The sequence below is a fragment of the Bidens hawaiensis genome, unplaced genomic scaffold (genome assembly GCF_021521415.1).
Source record: "Bidens hawaiensis isolate Kalapana, Puna unplaced genomic scaffold, B.hawaiensis_p1.1 tig00025014_1, whole genome shotgun sequence".
Classification (NCBI taxonomy): domain Eukaryota; kingdom Viridiplantae; phylum Streptophyta; class Magnoliopsida; order Asterales; family Asteraceae; genus Bidens; species Bidens hawaiensis.
In genome coordinates this window covers 309,216-326,536 of record NW_027493977.1, presented here as the reverse complement: position 1 = coordinate 326,536, position 17,321 = coordinate 309,216, and the positions used below count along the sequence as shown (strand labels likewise).

The following is a 17,321-nucleotide window of genomic DNA, read 5'->3' as shown; positions in this document are numbered from 1 at the left end:
AACAAATTATATTTCATATACAAAGCCAAACTATGAATCATCATTTGTATTATTGGTGCATTATTCTATCTTACAATGATGTTGTGCAAACATATAGACTAATCATTCCCGAGAAACACACAAATAAATGGAGATGTCCTGTTTTCATGCCACTGCCACGACTAGTGTCATATCAGTGATACTGATGACATATGACATGCATGTAGACCCACTTTACATGTAGGTGTCTATTGGATAACAAAGTACGCAAACATAACGACGACCTAACGTATATTAAGACTATATAACAAAGCCAAATCTTATCATTTACCGAAACAAGTTATAAAGGTTATTGAATTCTAAATAATTAAGAAATAAGACAAAAGAAAAAAGCTCCTAACCATAATAATATATGAAAAACCATATAAGAAAGTTCAAAAGCTTACAAAATACCCGGAAGCAAAGGGGTTAATTTAGAAAGACTTAAGATATTCCTAGCTTAGTTGATAAACATAACAAACCACCATGTACATCTAAGTGGTTCTTTAACTATTTATAAAAAAGTTATTCTAACAAAGAAATAAAAAGTTCTTCCATTCTATATAGAATAAAAATTAAAAAGCAACTTTTAGTGAATAAAATAAAAAACCACATTAACACATTCAATAGTCAATACCTAAATACCCGACATATAGGAGGTATTTGGGGTTTCTTATTTTACCTCTTTATAAATTTTCATTAAGTTAATAAGTTTTAACATTGTAATTTATGAAACTTTTCCCCTTACAATATAAGCAATCCTAAACCCAAACACCTTATTACTTTTCAAAAAGTTAATAAGTTATAAATTGATGAAAATAAACAATTCCAAACATCCCCATAGTTTCACACAACTATATAGTGATTCTTAGGGTGTGTTTGGGATTGCTTATTTAAGTCAAGAAGGAGTTTTTGTTAAACGTACTTACTAACTTATGAATTTTCTAATAGGAGTTTTTTCAAAAAAAAAGTGTTTGAATTAGTTATATGACGAGGAAAACCAAAATGACAAAAAAAAAAAAAAAACTATTTTTTAAAATGAGTGTAATGAGTTTTGAGGGTTTGAAAGGTATAATGTAAATCAAACACAATAAGTTATCCCCAACTTATTAAAACCTCTTTATTTTGCATTGTTGATAAATTAAAATTCATAAGTTCTTTTAGTTTGGTAAAGAATATATATAACTTATTAACTTTTTGCAAAGTTAATAAGTTATAAGAAGGCTCAAAGCCTCAAATAAGCAGTCACAAACACGAGCTTAGCCTAATAATATGTTCCTTGAAAAATAACATTTGATGACTAGAATTGAGAAAAAAAAAGAATATTTGAATATTCACACCAAACCAAAAGAGAGACTGCTTTCTTTTCTTCAAACTCATATTCTCTCTCTCTCTCTCTCTCTCTCTTTGGTTTCAGAATCTAGCTACTGATCCTTTCAGTTATCTTCTTCTTCTTCTTCTTCTTCTTCTTCTTCTTGTTTGACTTTATATTAATTCCAATTCTAATGATATTATCATTCATCGTTATCTGCATCCACCAAACCTCACGTAAGTACCATATCATACCTTCATCATCCGCACAATTTCAGTTTCGTAACTTTCCTTTTAGGTTTTAGCTATTCCTAATGAATAATGCTATCTGCGTATGTATAGTAGATCATCACCCGATCCTCTTGTATTATGTTGTAAATGAGTCACTTATCGAGTAATTGTCACCATTTGTTGTATCAGTTAGGGTTTTTAAGCTTTTTATTTGCTATTCACTGGAATTGGATATGTAGCTTTGAAATTAGGGTTTCTGCATTATTGGATCTGGTTCGGTTATTAGCCTCAACCGCATTAATCAATAGGATTTCGGTTAAATAACCAAAATCAAATTTGGACTAAAACTTTTACTTAGAAACTAGGCAGTTAATGCCAAAAAATATATCGACTAATATCTGTCAGCGGGATATCAGCAATTTTAATATCATGCAGAATTTATATATATAGCACTTTAACACTAACATTTCGTTATAATCTCCTACTGTTAACAAGTTATCCTTTTGCAACTGCCAAAACACTAACAATTGTAGTAGGAACTGATTAAGACTCAAAACACTAACATTAAACACTAAAACTTGAAAATTAAGACTTAAAACACTGATATCGGGAATATCGGTCAATATCACCGATATTATCGGTACCGATATTTTGACCGATATTTCACACGAGGACAGATAACCGAGATACCATTGATATTGACTGCATAGCTTAGAAATACATGAAATGGATGCATAAATACATGGAATGAATGTATAAATACATGAAATGGAGATATAAGTACATGAAATGGAGGTATAAAAGCTAGAAATATATGAAAGGTTCGGTTTGGTTAATTTCGGTTAACTGAGGATACAAAAATAACCGATGACCACATTTCGGTTAGGTTATTGCTCACCCTTAGTGTGTATGCTCAGTTGCTCACCTAATATCTGAATTTTTGTAATTTGTTTGCTTGCAGGAAAATTATATTTTCAAGGTTCGCTAGATCATATATAGAATGCATCTCTGATGTTGCTATGAAGCTGAGTTGTAATTATTATGCAACTACAGGAGTAGTTTAGTTTGGGGGGTTTTGGTGTTGAATATTGGAATTTCTGGTTTAAGTGATGATCAAGCAGATACTTAATAAGATTCCATCACGGAAGACGCTTAAGTCGGCCAATAAGCGAGATGGTGGAAACCGTAATCCATCTAAAAATGCTCCAACCAGTTCAAAAGGCGATAGTGGTGTAGGACTCACTCGGTCTAAAAGTTCAAATCCTGCACCGGGTCATGGTCAAAGTTTGAAAGTCAGCAGTGATGCAGGACTTACTCGGTCTAATAGTTCAAATCCTACATCTGATCATGGTCAGACTCAGGATCCTGCTTTAAATACTGGGACTAATAAGCTTGATAATGCTTTGAACACACAAGTGAATGGCAATGAGACTTTACCTAAGCTCAAAGACGTTCCGAATTCTGAAAAACAGAACTTGTTAATCAAAAAGTTGAACATGTGTTGTTTTGTGTTTGACTTCACTGACTCGACAAAGAATTTGAAGGTAAAGGAGATCAAAAGACAGATTTTGGTTGAACTTGTGGACTACATTCCTACTGCAAACTGCAAATTTTCAGAAACTGTTATGGAAGAAGTAGTTAAGATGGTGTCAGCAAACATATTTAGAAGACTCACACCGCAGCCTCGTGATAACAAAATGTTGGAAACTTTTGATGGTGAAGAAGAAGAGCACTCCATGGATCCCGCATGGCCTCATTTGGGAGTTGTGTATGAATTTCTTCTAAGATTTGTACATACACCAGATACAGATGCTAAAGTGGCAAAAAAGTATATTGACCATGGTTTTATTTTAAGATTGTTAGAATTGTTTGACTCGGAAGATCCTAGAGAACGTGAGTACTTGAAGTTTGTACTTCATCGTACATATGGAAAGTTTATGGTGCACAGACCGTTTATCAGGAAAGCAATCAACAACATATTATTTCGGTTCGTTTTTGAAACAGAAAAACATAATGGAATTGCAGAGCTGTTAGAAATTCTAGGCAGTATTATTAATGGTTTTGCTTTGCCATTGAAGGAAGAACACAAGCTTTTTCTTGTTAGGGCGTTAATACCACTTCATAAGCCGAAAAGCATGCCGGTGTACCATCAGCAGATATCTTATTGCATCACTCAGTTTGTTGAAAAAGATTGTAAACTTGCTGATACTGTTATTAGAGGGTTATTGAAGTATTGGCCAATCACAAATAGTTCAAAGGAGGTTATGTTCTTGACTGAGCTTGAGGAAATTCTAGAAGCAACTCAGCCTCCCGAGTTTCAAAGATGTGCGGTGCCTTTGTTTCGCCGGATTTCTCATTGCTTGAGCAGTTCACACTTTCAGGTAACTAGTTTAGCTTATTTAATCTTTATTATTCTGAGGCTCATGACCTCATGTTATTGCTATTTAAACCTGTGATGAGGTTTGATTTGAAAATTACATGTTTTGTGCCCCAAATGTTTATTTCTGCAAATTTACATAGAGACATATTCATATCTACTTGCATCCCATAAATATGAGCAACAAATGAAAATGATAAAAATGTTCCAAACAATATTAACTTAAACTACTCAACCATTAGATGGTTAACACTTTGAATTGGGGTAGCTTAGTTATGTATAAACCATCAATCGTTCATAAAGAGTGCTTCCGTGGTATACCTTCGTGTGTCCTCCATTGAAGTTTTACTTAGCAATTATGATTTGGTATGAATGAAACCATATACATATTCAGATGGCCTTTACAATAGTTGAGTGGCTTTCATGAAATAAAAGGTTGAATAGTTGGAAATATAAAATGTTACCAGGCTTGAAAACTTTTAATGTTAAAATAACATTGTTCGAAAAGAAGCTGACTGTTTGTTCTGTATAATGATATATATGCAGGTGGCTGAAAGAGCATTGTTCCTGTGGAACAATGATCATATCGAGAACCTAATAAAACAAAACAGCAAAGTAATCCTGCCAATTATATTCCCTGCTTTGGAAAGAAACACCGTAGCCCAATGGAATCAAGTGGTCAGAAATTTGACTTCAAATGTAAGGAAAATCTTCTCGGATGCTGACCCGGAACTCTTTGAAGATTGCTTAGCAAAGTTCAAAGAAGCTGAGTCTAAAAAAGAAGAAACCAAATCTAAACGCGAAGATGTCTGGAAACTTCTAGAAGAAGTTGCTGAGAGGAGATCTGGTTCTGGTGCCACCAATAAACCGCCCATGCTACTGCCTAACAAGGTAACCAGTGGCTAAATACACCATTTTGTTGGTGTATGATTTGAATGCCGAGAATGTGTATATGCATACCTCTGATATATATCTATATATATTTGGAATGCGGTGTCTAGATTGAATTGCCCATTTTGTTGCAAGTGTCAAAAGGGTGACAAGAAAAGGCTTTAATTATATTCAGGCATTTGTTTTATAATATCTCTGGATTTAGACTATGATTGTACCCTATATAATATTTTTGGTATGTATCATATTACTTTGCTGTCTGTGAACTCCGACTCAATTGAAATAAGTTACTCGAGTGAACTTTTGGGTCAAGTTTATACTCGACCCGCAAAGCTTTTGAGCGTTAGTGAGCTTGTGCTATTTTATTATGTTATCCTTTATGTAAATTACAGATTCGAGCTTGATTCTATTGCTGATAATCGAGCATGCATGTGAAATAAATAATGATGATGAAGTCAAGTGAACTTGAACTGAAAGTATCGATGAACTTAGCTTTGGCTTGATAAATGAAGGTTCTTTTAAGGTTGAATAAAGCTTTGAGCTTAGCTGTGCTTCTACTTGATTGGCTATCAGAGGGTAGTCTGTCGGTAACCGGGTGTGTACATAATGATGGTTCTCATGAAGTGATTGAAAGTAGAGCTGCACAAAATACCCGGTTCCGAACCCGACCCGGAACCGGTTCCTATCCGTACCCCGACCTGCGGGTAGGACCTGGTATAGAATTTCTCCCCAAAGCCGTACCCGAAACCGACCAGGACCCTGCGGAACCGAAAATACCCGGTCAAAACCCAACCCTACCCGAACCCGAAAAAACCCCGGAAAGCTCGGTCAAAGACCCGACTATACCCGGAACCGGTGGAGTAGGATTAAGTGTATGAGTTGGACATTATAGAAAAAACTTGATTTGGCTTGGTAACGTCCCTAGTAGCAACACACTATTATATTCTCTCTTAGAAAGTGCGTTCTGGTTTCGTGTTTGTGCTATGCGTCATTGAGGGAGTGCCTTGGGAGTGTAAACGAGATCGAATTGCTAATCCTCGGAACGAGCTAACCTTAAAACAAGTCTGATCTCAAGCACAAATTGAGCCTAGTTTATTAGAATGGCTCATACAGAGTTTCATAAAGCGAGCTAACTATGATTGCTAGCCCTATATAAATACAATAATAGTGATAATCTAACTAATATATTAAAGCAAAATCAATTTGTCCACTTGTCCTCCTCCTAGGGTGTCCACCTAATGTTTATGTCATCCACTTTTCATGCTTATAAATTCCACATAATTAATCAATATATAACACAAGCATTGGTCAAACTTAATATTTAAAGTTTTGAGTTCGTAACTTAACATTTAATTTGATTTTATTACATCTAATCTAATCTAACTAATATATTAAAGCAAAACAAATCTGTCCACTTATCCTTCTTTTAGGGTGTCCACCTAATGTTTCATGTCATCCACTTTCTATGCTTATAATTTCCACATAATTAATTAATTTTAATCCTAATGCTAATCTTCTTACTATACTATTAAAACAGAACAAGATATTCACATGGCCTTCAAATAAGATGTCCACATAAGCTTACAAGGTTTTCATATCTAGAATTGTCACATAATTCACTAATTAATATTTTCTAGAATCATAACCTCACTAATTAATGTTTTCTAGAATCATAACCAACTATTTCATTTCAACTGATTTAAAACCGATTTTGACTATAATTAATTATTTATAACTAATTTTTGCTACTTTTTTTAGTATGACTATTACTTTAGCAATTCAATTATTTGTATATTTATACAGTTTCTCATTCACGCCATTTATACATATTTTTCCTACATCTTGAGGTTTTGCAGAAAACAATGTAAAGAATTCATATGATACCTATATATATGACGTTTGAAATTTTTTTCACCCGTGTGTAACACGGGCCACTATCCTAGTATTTAATATAACACAATATTTTAAAAACCAGTTTTTATACCCTATTGGGTCACGCTTAGAAACAGTACAATTCGTAATACATATAGGTTTAACCGGTTTTAAAAATACAACCTTCAACTAAAATAATAATCCATAGCCACAAAATTTCATAATCAAAAATCAATTTCTAACAAAGTTTATTTTAAATTGAAGTCTATAATAAGTTTATTGCATTTAAGTGTTAAATGTATCAAGTTCACGATCGCTTAATATATGAAATTCACTATAATCACCATACTCATCAACAAAAACATAATGATTTTCGTTTCCTACAATATAAAATAAGAAGTTTTAATTACCAATAATCGTAATATACTGAAACTGAACGATAGAAATTGTAAAGGAGCTAGGTTATAATGGGGAGTTTAAAAATAAAAACATTGTATAAATCAGTTCATCGGTATGCACCGGCAATACTGGATTTTCCAATAGTTTGAAAACTATACCGGCACCCTATTTAGGCCGGGTCTCTATTGTACCAGTGATGTCTTTGATAGCCAGTACAATCGGTGGTACCGGCCAGTTTGAACCGGCATGTAGAATATTGGTATAATATACGGTTGCAGAATAAATACTTTTATGTATATAATTATGAATTATGATAACAATATAAATAATAACTAATCATGCTGAATACTTATCTCCCTTAATTGTCTCTGTCATGCCAATAAAGCTTCACATATGTCTCGTGAGATTGAGTTTCTGATTGCAGCTTCACATAAACTTAATTATTTGGATTTGCTAACCATAGCCTTAGACCCTTAGTCAATGGTTAAATGTGTAATTTTCAACCATTGAACTATTTTGATTTTGGCTTTAAGGATGATATAACTATCATGATAGGATGAAACCCTTTTCCTGCAACCAGTCACACACAAACAACACATATCTTTTAAGTGTATCTTTTAATATTCAATCAAATAAAAAAAATAGGTTTGAAACAACTCACAAGAAATAAGGAAATAGATATCACTCATTGCATACTTGATATCTTTTGAATAGTTTTTAAAAACTTTTATGTTAAAGGCATTATTATATAGTGTCTGAATACTAACCCTTTATATGTTATTATGTTATGTATTATCTGAGACTCGTTGTTCATATGTTATATAGCGCATTTGATACTCAAGTTCATTGGCTCTCCAAACATTTTTGAAGAGTGACGACACCGACACCGACACCGACGCAAACACCAACCCCACTAATACTATATTTATTCGTTCAACTCACAACCTTCCTCTTTCAGTCGTTCACATGCCATGGTAAATACTTATAATCATAGGTTACTTATTATGTACAAGCATGTTTATTGATCTATTCAATTGCAATCAAATCAAAACACACAACAATTATTTGTTTTATCACGAAAGCTTATGACATTCAATTGCATTTCATTCATGCAGTAAATTGATAGGACAGCATTTTCCCACTTTTATAGGAATTTGTCAATTTTTAAGTTTGGAAAAGGTAAAAAGGTCAATTATTATCTAAATGGTAGGTTATCCCAAAATAATATAAAAAACATACTACCAGTTGCAAAAAGATGCTCCATATTATGAACCCTTTATCTGATAAGGACTTACATCAACTCTATTATACACCCAAACCTTAAATTTCCTCCAAAGATGCCCCTCCACATGCTTTTGTAAACTATGCATATGTCCAAACTTTTTTTTGTGGTTACTAACCTTTTCTTAATCACATATTTTGATTAAAAATTGTTTATTTAACATGAAAAAGATTCATGATAATATCTATTTAGCTTTTTGTTAATTTATATTGATTTACTTATTCAATGCGTATGCTTGTTTCAAAACAAATGAATAAAAACTAAAGATAAAGATAGAAATGATGAAAATGTCCATACTCTTTATGGTCTTTTTGTGTTTAAGTTTAACCTTTTTAAAGGTACTTAGTAAAATTACGTGTTAAATGATCCTATTGGTTGGTAAGATATTAGTATGATCCAGTGAGTTTTCTGACAACATATTTTAACGATTAAAAAAGCATGTTAATTGATGAAATAAAGTTTTTTAAAAAAATATTGGTTGAAAATTGTTTTTTGTTTTTTTTACTTTGGCTTGGACTAAATATATACATTATTTATAGCTTTTATACTCTGCCTAAAACATCATATGAATGTCTTTCTTTTTTGTTTTTCCTTCTATTCTGTTTTTCAGATTTTCTATTTTGTCTTTTATTATTATTATTATTATTATTATTATTATTATTATTATTATTATTATTATCATCCACGCAACTCATTGCAATATTAAGTAACATTTTTGTTGGATTAACTTAATTTTCTAAATTATAGGAGTATCATACAAACCGATTTTCAAAATAGAGTAATAAACTATTATGATCATATGATGTTTGAGAATGTATACACTAAGAAAACTCATCAAAATAATATATATACAAAAATGTTTTGTATGACTATAAGAAAGTGTACATAAAGTCATAAGTCAATAAGTGACGGGGTTTTTATATGAGAAAAAGTTGAAACTAGACATTTTCTAGTTGGGTACAATCCTTAATTAACTTTTCTTTACGTAAAGATCCTCAAATTAATTAAGTATTAACATTAAAACTTCACAAAACTTATTATTCTTACTGCCATGGTAGAGTGCCTTTAAACGGATCACTAAACGTTTTCACAACCCAATCCCTTAAACCTGTATCATTTATCTCACAAAACCGGCTAGACCAGTCATCCGGTTCAACTGCTCTGGTTCCCAAACCCGGGGCCCGATCCTTAGATCCAGCATTTTCCTCTTGTTGCCAATCCGCGACATAAGTCGCCACTCTCCTATAAAACTTTTCCTTAAACACCTCCCAAACTTGAAACTTATAGTGGTTAATCACCATCAAATTCCTATCTACATTCACGTACTTGAACCCGTTTTTCAAATGAAAATGGTGCACAATGTTAATCAACGTCGGGTTCAACTTCTCGGGTTGGACTATACTCTTGTGCCGCTCTGGTAGCCCCAACCGACAAGTGTAGCCCACCGTGACCCCTTCTAGTGGAACTTGTTTCAAACCCGATGGCCCAAAGTTATGACAAGATATTCGTAACTCCGCAACATCAGCCCTACCAGTCTGGTTTTTAATAACACTTCCCAAATTTTCCCCTGATGGAAAATATAAAAACTCGTCCACATCAATAAAAGCGACCCATTTACAATAATCCCGAGCCCGTAACGCACAATGGGCGAACCCGGCTTCTTGGGTCTTGATCCAAGGCCACACGTGTCGCGTAATCACAAACCCTCGACCCATCAATAACTCTACGGTCTCTTCAATATTATCATCACTATTATTATCATACACGAACCAACGCTCAACCCCGATCCGCCCATGGTACATGATCCATTCGGGCAAGAACCGAGCTTGGTTTCTAACCATAGTGCATACACAGACCATATGCTTATTCAAAACGGGTGGGTCGGGTTTAGCCCATAACTCTGGTCGGGCTATGGACCCCAATATTCTCGGCCCACTAGTACGTTTGACAGACACTTTGATAGAATCTTTGGGCCATATGTGTGGGCCTTCTAAAATGCTTAAAGGCGTTCTACACCGTACGATTTCCTGAGCGATTGATATAACTTCTGATCTTAATATCAACTGCTGATTAGTAAAATCTGAGCCGTACACGCATTCAAACTTAGAAGCATTAGAAGTCTTTCTTGACCGTAGATTAAGCCCCTTGACAAACACAACCGTGGTGTTGTCACAGTCGATCAAAGCCTCGTAAGCTAACGACTTCCAGTCGTGTGTGGGCCCAGGCGGGAGGTCTTTTTGACCTTTTAACCGGACGGATGTGATCGTGCCACGTGGCGGAAATTTGCAACGTAGGATCCGACGGTCGAGATATGACGGTGAGGATATAGATATCGTCCGGGGAGTATTCGGAGAAGTGGAAATATAAAGGCAGTGGATTTGGTCTTTGGTTAATAGAGGAGTTGACGGAGGGTATTTTAGTAAAATCAGTACCTGGTTTGGAAACAGTACGGTTGCTCCGATGGATATTCCGGTATCCGTCGGCGAATCGGTGGAGATAACTTCCGTCGGTGACGTCATCCATGATGATACCAAGTTTGGATGATAACTTTCTGTTAAACAAATTATAAAGTGAAAAAATTAAAAATTAAAACGGACAACACACACACGGCGCCGCTGGTATTTTTATTTTTTTTAAATGATATTTGTGTCACATGTAATTATTACCTAATAATTACGAGGTACATAGAAATAATAACATTATTTTTGTGTTTGTTGTTTTTAATAACAGAAGTAAGTCGTTTAAAGGAATAAGAGTGTTACCGGAGAATAATAACCGAAGGGTGGATAAAGTGAGGGCGAAAATGAAAACGAGAGCGAAGGCGCAGCGAAAGATGAGGGACGGAGGAGGGTGTTTCCGGCGATCTTTCATGGTGTTGAAAGTTTAAGTTGTTGGAAAGTGATTAGTGAAACACATATAGATGGATTAAGGATTGGAGTTTTTGATTAAATTGATTGGGTAAGATTCAATAGAGGCACTTGAGAATTATGTGGAAAAGTAGAAGGTTCGGAAGAAAATTGAGACCGGTGTTGAGAGTTAAAGGACTTTATACCATTGCCCACTACTCTTGAGTTGCCTCTAAATAATATTATTTTTTATGGATTTTATTGTGTTGATAATTGAACTCATTAAATGGTTTAAACTTTAAAGCACTCACAATATATTTGACTACTGTTGTTCAAAGAAGAAAAATATTTGATTTCTCATTTTTATAAACTAAAATTTATTATTTCTTTATAAGCTTTTAAAAACCTCTACGTTTTATTTAATTTCTCATCTTTATATGTAATTTTGGAGTAAATTGTGAGTGTGTGAGTTGTCATGCATTATTTTTTTTCCTAATGTATGTGGCCTCTACTTATTTTTTATGTATGTTTTTGCACAACTATTTAAACATTCTGATTGTGTTAAAAATTAGTTAATTGTTTTGTTAAGGATACTATCATACCAGAGTTATTTTTGTGTCAGTTATATTGTTCTTGCAACCTATGAAAAAGTCAAGAATGCCATTAGGTACAATGAATTATTATTGGCTAACGTGTCTTAGTTTGAATATCAAAATCCTATTTGTGTAAAGCAAAATGCTCTTGTTTCAATATTATGATTTCTTGAATGTAAATATTCACAAATTTATTTCATAATTATTCAATTACTATATTATGTAGTTTTTTCTGTTTTAGAAAATATGCACATGAACGTAAGAAATATAAATGTGAACGTAGAAAATTATGTAATCTAAACTATGCACATGAACGTAAGAAATATAAATGTGAACGTAGAAAATTATGTAATCTAAACTATGCATATGAACGTAAGAAATATAAATGTGAACCAAAAATTAAATTTAAAAAAAATATATATTACTTTTTGTTGTTAATTACTAAAAATAATTAATCTATTCCTACATAACACGATAAACATATGCGCATTCATCGGTGAATTGCGTCACTACACACTCTAAAGCGGCTTGATGGTAGAACCGTAGAACCATGTAAGGGTGAAGTCAATTGTCAAAATAAGCGATGAATCTTGAATACGGGACCACTATTATAGTTAGGCCCAAAAGCAAGGCCCATTTTCTAAATGCCATGTAGAGTAGCTATCGAATGATTATACACCACTATGTTTTAATATAATCCAAAATTTCAGATATATAAATCGTGCTCGATAAGGTAACCTCTCAAATTCGCTAATATATCAATTTTACAACATTTGGTTCTAGTTATTCAAATAAAATAATTAACTATAAAATAAAAATTAACATATACTTTATGTTAGAAGAATTGACGTGATATTCACTTATATTCTTTTCATTAGTCGATCATCATTCTGATTTTTCAACAAATTATCTTTTAAAAAAATTCAAATTCATATCTTAATAACTGAACTACAATCTGGAATATATATATTCATCTACGTGCAAATATACATAACGCATGCACAAATACGTTTTTATTTCTTTACTTCTCACGTGATAAATTTTAAGACAAATTATCATGAATCGAATAGAGTACTTGTATTTTAACTTTTAAGAGTACGCTGTTATGCATATTAAACATTATTAAGTATCATTTGGTAATCAGACAATATACCACATCTTCTTTTAACCAAATGGCCATAACATGGAGCACTAGTGGACTGTCTAGTCATAAAAGGTCTTAACCACCATCTTAAAGCATTATTGGAGTGAGGCTTCCCCCCCCCCCCCCCCCCCCCCCTTTTTTGTGGTTCCTTTAATCCCACATAAGTAAGAAGTAAGAACTGAAGGTGGTTGTGTAAACTTTGGTAGCACTCATTTTTTAATCACTACAAAAATCCGGCCTTTCTCTTAAAAAGCTTAGTATCCCATTGTTATGTTACAAATAGGGAAATCACATGAAATAAGCAGCTTTAGCAGAACTAGTTATTTGATTGGTTAAAAGGGGAAAGCATATGTGATATATATATATGATGATAAAATTGTCTACTTTTAAGCTCCAACGTTTTCGATATTAATCCTTCAATCAAAGTAATTAAAATGAACGAAATTGTAATGATAAACTATACACGTCCCTATTAACTTTCACTTGTAATCTTCTATGTAAACACGTAATAAAAGAATCTAATAACTATAGCCCTAAAATTCTAAAACTCAATAATCAAATGATCATAAACAACCTATTCTTGTAGTTCAATCTAATACTCGTTGCGAATGGCGAACACTAAACGACATATCCTAACACTCACATCATCATCATCATCATCATCATCATCATCATCATCATCATCATCATCATCATCATCATCATATCAACAATCACACCAGCCACCATCCAATATCTGAAACTTTGATGAAACCATCCATACCTGGATTTAACTTGTTGATAATAATATTAATTGTCATCTTTATAACTTTCAAAAACAGCAAAATCTTTTCTTCTGACAAAATCCACAAAAGAATTAGCAAGCAATTATTATTAAGGATAGATATATTTATATAATATATGTATTGTCATACACTTGGCTCCACTTTTGGTGGTGGCGGCTTAGGAGGCGGGCCTTTGGTGGCACCGGTGGTTCCACCAGCTTTATTTTCATCGCGTGCCTTTGCGAATATTACCGTGAATCCATCTGCAGATGAAGGATTCTTCACATCCCATTCGCCGAATTTCGGCAATGGCTGAGGAGGTTGCTACATATGAAAATTAACACGATATATAAAACCCTATATTAAATTTACAAAATCCGCAAAAGTGTGCGTCGCATATCATATATGTGAATGAACTTACAGACGTCATAAGATGGTGTAGAAATGGATTGATGAGGGATGAAGGTGAAGATACGGAAATGAGAGAGAAGCATGCATGGGACAGCCGTTGGAACAAACGTACGTTGATCGATCTGCCCGTTTGGTTTTGTTTCAAACAACTAATCAGACATTGATTCGTGTTTGTTTTATAAGATTCATTGGTCGGAATCCAATAAATCCACGAGGTCTATGGAATAAACGATGAATTCTTTTTCTTTTCCGGTTTCATTTTTTAAAAGAGAGATTGGCAGATTGGTTTAATAATATTCTGAGCAATATTAGACAAGGAAGTTAAACCTGTATTTAAAATTAGACTTCTCTTCACCATAAGATATTTTGCATTAATTATTTAAATTAGAGAAACAAATTCTTTTATATATCAAATTTATAAATATTAAAAATATATTGTTAAATACTAATCTAAATTTTACACGATTATATGGATGTATTTGTGGTATAGAGCCCAAACCAAGTTGCACTCATTTAAAATTTATAAAAACAAAATATGTGGCATGTGTTTTATAAGTAATATTGTTAACCATGTGACATCGTCATACTTCAAATTTCATATTTGCGCTTTAATAGGGTGTGAACAAGAACTCTACATATCCATAAGGACATATATTGTGGGCTTGAAGACTTGGCGCCCCATCAGCCAGCCTTAACACCATTACACAAGGGCTCTAGCCCTTTTGGCGTGGGGCGGACTAGGGGCGTGGGGCACACTTTGTTTTTTTAACGTGCAACCAATTATATCTAGCTATCTCAACCCAATATCATACCTAACATAAAGCCCCAATAAAGCCCTTTAGAATCTCTTATACGGCGACACGTGGAAGCACTTCTCCATCTTAGAGCATTCACAACGCTTGAACTTTATAAACCACCACATCAGATTATATTGTTTTCTCAAAAACCTTCATTTTTTCCACGGCACAAAACAATCACAAACCCGTTAAAAAATATTGCAAGTGTATATTTATAATGTATATATGTGTATGTGAGAGAGGTGACCCATCACCCCGTTAGCGAGCCGGTCCTTCCCCACATTCCTCCGTCTGCGAACTTGTTCCCACAACGCATGCCCAAGCTCCTCCTATGTCCGCCGTGGGCCAAACCTCTTCCACATCCAAGCGTTGTGGATGCTCTTAGAGCCCTTACGAAAAATTTTTTAAAATAGGAAAGTGTAATAGCATAAAATGGTTTATAGGAGAGAGAAAGAAAGTTGAGTGAATATAGGACATCCGCCATTTGAAATGGCGGATGTCAGATTGCACATAGGGGGTGTCACCGTCATTTGAAATGGCGGATCATGAATATTTTATTAGTGTTCCGCCATTTCAAATGGCGGATTTCAGTTGAGAAGCTGACCACCGGTCACCATTACTTTTTGATTGACATTCGCCATTTTAAATGGCGGATGTGAACATTAACATGAACAGTAACTCGTACTACCCCTATGACCCACCTATGTATTTTTTATTGTATTTCAGTGACATCTGCCATTTGAAACTGTGAACAGTAAACCGTACCTCCTATGTCCCACAGATTCTAAGTATTTTATTATATTTCAGTGACATCCGTCATTTGAAATGGCAGATGTGAACAGTACCCGTACTTGACATGACAACCCTTTATCTTTTAACAAAAGATAAAGTAAACCGTACGTATTTTATTACATTTCAGTGACATCCGCCATTTGAAATGACAGATTGTACTTGACATCACAACCCTTTATCTTTAACAAAAAGGACGTTTTTTTTTAAACTGCCAACATGGTTGGGTGGTTGAGAAGCCAGATTTAAGCCATTTTTTTTATATGGACACTATTTTACAACAGTGCTCTTCATTGAGAATCTTGAAGAGTGTAGATTTAAGACATAATGATGGTCCTTCAATAATTACTATAAAATTAACTGTTATAAAATTATGTTTCAAGTAATTACTGCTATAAAATTATGTTTCAAGTAATTACTAGTTACTACAAAGTTGTGGTCCTTCAATAATTCAAGTGTTGATTTAAGATGCGTACAGTTTGGTCCGTGGGTATTATCAAAGTTGATGACCCCGAACATTTGATGGAAACTTTTTTAAAAAAAACTTTAGAAAAAACTTTTGTTAAATAAAATTCAACGAACAAAATATTTAAAAAAAACTTTTGTGGCACCAAACTTTTAAATATAATTATATTAATAAAACACTAATGTTAAACACATTGACTTCTCCAAATTACATGATAATTACACTTGAATATACAAATATAATACACAACAGTGGTTTTCTAATACAACCTCTAGCAAATTACATGATAATTATAGCCGAACTCTAGCGAAAACCCTACCCCACCGGTAGTGATTATCGGGGACAACCTCAGCGGCTAAAAAAAGCGGGCAACCCAACGGTAATGATTCTTAAGAATATGACCCGTAGGGTCAGTTGTCGCTTTCCGTCTCCACCCAGAGGGCACACATACTATTTTCGAGGCCACCTATTCAAACAATGAAATGAGTTGAAATCATAATCAGGTGGTTTTTGGGGCGGACATGGTATAGTATTGAAATCGCTACATGAAATTGAGCAAGTACGAGGAAGCATTGTGGGTTATAGTTGTTGTATATCTTATTGATTTTGACTCTATTTATAATTTGAAGAAATGAGAATTGGTAGTACAGTTACTGTTCACACTTGCCATTTGAAATGGCGGATGTCTAGACAACACTTACCATTGCAAATGACAGAACTCAATATTATAAAAAAACATATCCAATTGTTGAACTAAATTTTTATATTTATTAATAAAAGTAATATTAATATAGTAATTAATATTTACTAATAATACTAATTATTAGAATTTTTAATAATAAAAGTAAAAACATATTGATATTAGTATATTACTAGTCATATTTTTTAATTATAAAAGAATCATAAATAAAATTAAGAAACATTCATATATTAAAAGAATAAGTGGTCAAACCTGGGTAGTACGTGTACTGTTCATATCCGCGATATGAACAGTACACGTACTACCCAGGTTTGACCACTTATTCTTTTAATATATGAATGTTTCTTAATTTAGCGGATATGAACAGTACACGTACTACCCAGGTTTGACCACTTATTCTTTTAATATATGAATGTTTCTTAATTTTATT

The 17,321-nt window shown here is 33.5% G+C and overlaps 2 protein-coding genes across 3 annotated transcripts; one reads left to right on the top strand and one right to left on the bottom strand.

Annotated features, from left to right (window-relative positions):
• The first annotated feature begins 1,534 nt into the window (after positions 1–1,534).
• On the top strand, positions 1,535–5,082 carry LOC143570651 (serine/threonine protein phosphatase 2A 57 kDa regulatory subunit B' theta isoform-like). Of its 2 annotated transcripts, XM_077056252.1 has the most exons (3): positions 1,535–1,566; positions 2,522–3,941; positions 4,484–5,082. In XM_077056252.1, the coding sequence occupies exons 2-3, from the start codon at positions 2,670–2,672 to the stop codon at positions 4,841–4,843; spliced, it is 1,632 nt and encodes a 543-aa protein (XP_076912367.1). In that variant the 5' UTR covers positions 1,535–1,566; positions 2,522–2,669; the 3' UTR covers positions 4,844–5,082. The 2 variants fall into 2 exon arrangements, with proteins under 2 accessions (XP_076912367.1, XP_076912366.1); XM_077056251.1 differs by lacking the exon at positions 1,535–1,566 and having other exon boundaries at positions 2,348–3,941.
• A 4,300-nt stretch (positions 5,083–9,382) lies between these two features.
• On the bottom strand, positions 9,383–11,315 carry LOC143570650 (glycosyltransferase family 92 protein RCOM_0530710-like). The gene is made up of 2 exons (XM_077056250.1): positions 11,144–11,315; positions 9,383–10,932 (listed from the first exon to the last, which is right to left on the bottom strand). Exons 1-2 carry the CDS (start codon positions 11,250–11,252, stop codon positions 9,425–9,427), a joined length of 1,617 nt encoding a protein of 538 aa, XP_076912365.1. The 5' UTR covers positions 11,253–11,315; the 3' UTR covers positions 9,383–9,424.
• Between the last annotated feature and the right edge of the window lie 6,006 nt (positions 11,316–17,321).

What these genes read in the sequence shown, in the direction of transcription:
- LOC143570651 (XM_077056252.1), top strand. Translation starts at nt 2,670, where the DNA reads ATGATCAAGCAGATACTTAATAAGATTCCATCACGGAAGACGCTTAAG. An exon ending in TGAGCAGTTCACACTTTCAG is followed by an intron (nt 3,942 to 4,483) that starts GTAACTAGTTTA and finishes ATATATATGCAG; the next exon opens with GTGGCTGAAAGAGCATTGTT.
- LOC143570650 (XM_077056250.1), bottom strand. Translation starts at nt 11,252, where the DNA reads ATGAAAGATCGCCGGAAACACCCTCCTCCGTCCCTCATCTTTCGCTGC. An exon ending in CCTTCGGTTATTATTCTCCG is followed by an intron (nt 10,933 to 11,143) that starts GTAACACTCTTA and finishes TTTGTTTAACAG; the next exon opens with AAAGTTATCATCCAAACTTG.